The sequence below is a fragment of the Caenorhabditis briggsae genome, assembly GCF_000004555.2.
Source record: "Caenorhabditis briggsae AF16 supercontig from assembly CB4, cb25.NA_201, whole genome shotgun sequence".
Classification (NCBI taxonomy): domain Eukaryota; kingdom Metazoa; phylum Nematoda; class Chromadorea; order Rhabditida; family Rhabditidae; genus Caenorhabditis; species Caenorhabditis briggsae.
The window spans coordinates 3,303-5,339 of NW_025543215.1; the positions used below are offsets into that span (position 1 = coordinate 3,303).

At 38.2% G+C, this 2,037-nt stretch overlaps 1 protein-coding gene across 1 annotated transcript in view; it reads right to left on the minus strand.

Annotated features, from left to right (window-relative positions):
• The window catches only part of CBG26726, a gene marked incomplete at both ends in the record, with an annotated part of 2,541 nt that extends 1,334 nt beyond the window's left edge, over positions 1–1,207 (minus strand). Inside the window, 2 exons of the mRNA XM_045240868.1 lie at positions 178–483; positions 1,085–1,207. Coding sequence (XP_045100722.1) covers positions 178–483; positions 1,085–1,207 — 429 coding nt within the window. The remainder of the gene's footprint in view (positions 1–177; positions 484–1,084) is intronic.
• Between the last annotated feature and the right edge of the window lie 830 nt (positions 1,208–2,037).

Sequence of the window (2,037 nt, forward strand, 5' to 3'; positions counted from 1 at the left end):
AGAGTGAGAGGCCGCAAACGACGAGAGTGCCTGCGCCCTCCCCTTTCGCACACTCTCTAGCGCTGTGAACCTGTATCTCAGCTCCTATATAGGCTATAAGACATAGAAAGCTGAAAATTATAGGTTTTGAAACATGCAGAACATTTCTAAAAGCCCAAATTTCTAAAAAGTACTTACAATAGCACGATCGGTGGCCAATTGGTAGGTCAAATAGCTCCCAACCAGTTTTCCGTCTTTTGGGAGGAATTCTTGAAGTTGCTTCCCACATTTAAATCCATCTCTTGGCACCATTACACAAACAATATTTCCAGAAAATTTAACAGAATGTTCTGGAAAGTTCTCTCGAAGAAAGTGCTCACAGAAATCCAAATCCTTCTGAACACAGTACTGAATGTGGTCCGGACCATGAAAAAGTGAGAATTCTGGATGTTGGGCATGAGCAATCTGTCCAATTTTGTAGGACATTGGAAAGCGTGGAAAACGCTTGAAACGGCAGGAACGCAGAACTTTGTAGGCGATGCTGCAGATCTGGAATCGTTGGGAAATTTGAATTTGGCGCGTTGAGAGCTTTGAAATGAGTATAAACAAGATTAGTTTTCATAAACTTTGATTTTTGAGTTTAAAGGTGCATGGACCCTCAAAAAATGCATGGACCCTCAAAAACTTCTCGAAACCTAGTCTTGTTTATACTCATTTTGAAGCTTTTAACGTGCGGAATTCAAAAATATAACAAATGTCAGGTTCGATGAAAAATTGACTAAAATATTTGAAAAAAAAAATTTCAAACAAAAAATTTTTTTTTTGGTTTTATAATTTTTTCAACTTTCTCGTATAACTTTGATTTTGCTAAATGCGAATTATGACTTGGGCGCTTTTTGCCCTTCAAAATAAGACTAAACATGACCCATTTTGGTCGATTTTGATTTTACGAGTGGTCCATGCGCCTTTAAACTCGAAAAATCGAAATTAAGATCAATGGGTCGTGTTTGGGCTCATTTCAAAGCTCTTAACGTGCTAAGTTCAAAAATTGCAGAATCAAACTACAAAAATGAGTGATAAAAAAGTTAGAGCCAAATTTCCCTACCAAAATTGTAGCCACAATGAAAACAGCACAAAAACCGAACGATCCGGGACGAGTGATGTCCACCTCGTACTTGAATTGATCCAGTGGAGATTGTGTTCCAGTATTATATAGTGCAAGATCCATTTTTTTTGGCTTAATTGATCTAATTAAACCTGAAAATGGCGGGAAATTTGAAAAAAAATTCTCAGCAAAGAAGAAGAAAAAAGGAGAAGGGGGAGCCGGAGCTCTTGCTCTGAAAACTCTCTTGAAGAAATGAGAGCAACATACTCTCTCGCCTAGGAGACGCAGACATGTGGAGCCGAGAGAAAAGGGGGCGGAGCATAATTGCTCCGCCCGACGGGGTATATAATTAGGTGTGTATGTGGTGGAAATAAGGAGAAGAAATGAGATTTTTATCTGGTGTTGAAAGAGTTAGTTTCAGCATTGGAATTGAGAAAGGCCTGGAAATTATAGGCTGAAAAAAAAAATGAAAAAACATTTTTTTTTGAAAATTTTCCAAAATGCTACATTTTTCGAAAGCGCACATTTTGTTTGGTATTCTCACAAAATTTCAGCTTTCTAGAGTTTTTTTGAGCTGAGTTACAGCTCCTTGAAAATGCGGCGAGAGAGCGGAGGGCGCAGACAGTTAGATGCGTCTGACTGTCTGCGTGCTCTCACTCTCTCGCCTCCCAAAACTTGAAATTGATGTATCTCGGCTCCCAGAGCAGCTAGAAACATGTTTTTTACAGAAATGTATGAAAAAATGCTATTTTATTTTGACCTAAAAATAAAATGTATTAAAAAATTTTTTTTTTGAAAATTTTGAAAACTAGTAAACATTTTAACTTTTCCGAAAGCGCATATTTTGTTTGGTGTTCTCATGAAATTTCAGCTTTCTAGCTTTGATTTCAGCTGAGTTACAGCGCTTTGAAAGGTGCAGCGAGAGAGCGGAGGGCGCAGACAGTTGGGATGTC